The 2,034-nt window shown below is 49.3% G+C and overlaps 1 protein-coding gene across 1 annotated transcript; it reads left to right on the forward strand.

The window, feature by feature from the left end:
• The first annotated feature begins 592 nt into the window (after positions 1–592).
• Positions 593–1,576, forward strand: LOC120294262 (proline-rich receptor-like protein kinase PERK14). The gene has a single exon (XM_039314255.1). It carries the CDS (start codon positions 593–595, stop codon positions 1,574–1,576), a length of 984 nt encoding a protein of 327 aa, XP_039170189.1.
• The last annotated feature ends 458 nt before the right edge of the window (positions 1,577–2,034 follow it).

Here is a 2,034-nt window from a genome sequence, read left to right on the forward strand (position 1 = left end):
AAGAGGTCCGTGATGGACGAGATCTAAGGAGGCAAAAAAAAAAAAAAAAAAAAAAAAAGACAAATGAAGAATGGGGGATTAATTAAAAGAAGAAGACCGAGGTTGCATTGTGTAGCCGTTGGTGATATTTGGCCTATAAAATGATGGGGCGAGCTGACAGAAAGCTGCGTTCATTCCCAGAAAAGCTAGCTAGAGATCAGGGAAACCCTGTGGAATCTCTAAAGGAAAAGGGTGCTCGTATCGGTCGATCGTGAATCGACGCATGTAGCTGATGTTCGGAGTCCTATATATCTTGCCTTCTCTTCCGCTCTCTCTATTCTTGATCTTTTGATACCCGAGAGGCCGTCGATATCTTTCGTTGTTTTGATTTTCAAGTCTCGTTTTTCTCGTTCCGCCCCCTCACGTAGGTTTCTGTAAGCTGATCCGTACGGATTTTCCCTAAGAGCTCAGGCTGCTCAGACATCAAACTGTCTTTTTTGTGAATCAGTTTGAAAACCTTTGATAGCATAGGTTTCTTGTTTTTTCCCAGATCTCGATCAAAGAACTCTCTCTCTCTCTCTCTCTACTGCGAGTTCGTGAAGGAGCCGCCGCCATGGAAGCAGTTGCTGCATCTTACGCACCGGATCACCAGCCGATCCCCCCATGCAAGCCAATCAAGACGATGCCGAAGAGAAACCACCACCACAGCCACCATAGCTTCACAGCGAAACCGTCTCCCACGAGCACCGTCCACGGCGGAGCAGGAGGAGGAGCGGGTCATGTGCTGCTCTTCTATCCACCTCCTCTTTCGCGCTCTCTCTCCTTCTCTCACCCTCCTCCGTCATCACAGCCGGTCTCCAGCCCTCTCGGCTTCAACAGCGTCCCTCCTCGTCACCACCAGGGCCAGCCACCTTTGCTCCCTTTGCCCAAACCCTACTCTTCCCTCTCTCTCCCACCCCCTAATTCTAACGTGAAGACCAACAAGCCCCAGTCGTCGCCGCTCACCCCCAAGAAGTCTTCTCCGAAGCGGCCGAAAAGGCGAGACCCCAACAACAAAAAGAAGGACACCAAGAACCCCGTGAAATCACCCCCCGCCCCACGTTCGGATAACCCGTCAGCCGACGACGGGGACGCGATTATCGGGTCAACATGCTCGATGGGTCCCGACCCGGATGAGCTCCCAAGGCACGTCTTTGTGTCCAAAGGTTCGTTGAGAGGCGATGGGGGTTTCCGCTCGCTTGTTTTGGGAGATTTGGAGAAGTTCTCTGGCTCTGTGATGTACGCGATATCGCCTCCTCCGAGCAGCTTGCCGTTGCCCAAGTTCTCTGCTGAGGCCGAAGCAGCTCAGCTGCAACGCCGAGGCCGCCGGAGTCGACGCCGGCGCGACCGACAATCTCCGGCGGATCCTCCGTCTCCCCTGAACACGTTTCTGCATACTTTCTTCCGAAGCTCAAGAAGGGACAAACTCGAGCTAAAAGGGGTCCACATGATCGCCCGACCTGAACCGCTTTTAGTATGGTTTTGTTCTGGTGGTATGGTGATGTTTTGTGTCTCCGTGTCTGTCTGTGTGTACGTAGGTCTCTTTTGGGTGTTCTGATTTTCTGTTTATTGTCTTCTCTTTCGTTTCGTTTCTTGCTTCTGAAGATCCATTTGTGGCCACCTCCTGCTTTTTAGAAATGGGGTGCACAAAAAGTGATCGACACATATATGAAATAGTTACTGTCGTTGAAAGATGCAAGAGCCTCTCTCTCTCTCTCTCTCTCTCTCTCTCTAAATTGTTTCTTCTTTTTGCTAATATTCCTCAGGATGCTCTTGGTTCGGTTTCTGTCTTGTTCTTAGATATTTTGGGTGAATAAAAGTAATATATGATCCACGAGAACTTAGGATGTGCCGCTATATATGTAATGAACATCATTTATAATTTGTGAACCGTACTAAAAAAGAATGCTTGTACAAGAAAGTAAGTCTCACTTATTCCGCTGTACTGGCACCGTAAGTAGAATGTTAGTTTGATTCTCATGGTTGCTATCCATCGCCGATATGCCTTTCAAGCTG

The sequence above is a fragment of the Eucalyptus grandis genome, chromosome 6 (assembly GCF_016545825.1).
Source record: "Eucalyptus grandis isolate ANBG69807.140 chromosome 6, ASM1654582v1, whole genome shotgun sequence".
Classification (NCBI taxonomy): domain Eukaryota; kingdom Viridiplantae; phylum Streptophyta; class Magnoliopsida; order Myrtales; family Myrtaceae; genus Eucalyptus; species Eucalyptus grandis.

Coding starts and splice junctions, on each gene's coding strand:
- LOC120294262 (XM_039314255.1), top strand. CDS start 593: ATGGAAGCAGTTGCTGCATCTTACGCACCGGATCACCAGCCGATCCCC.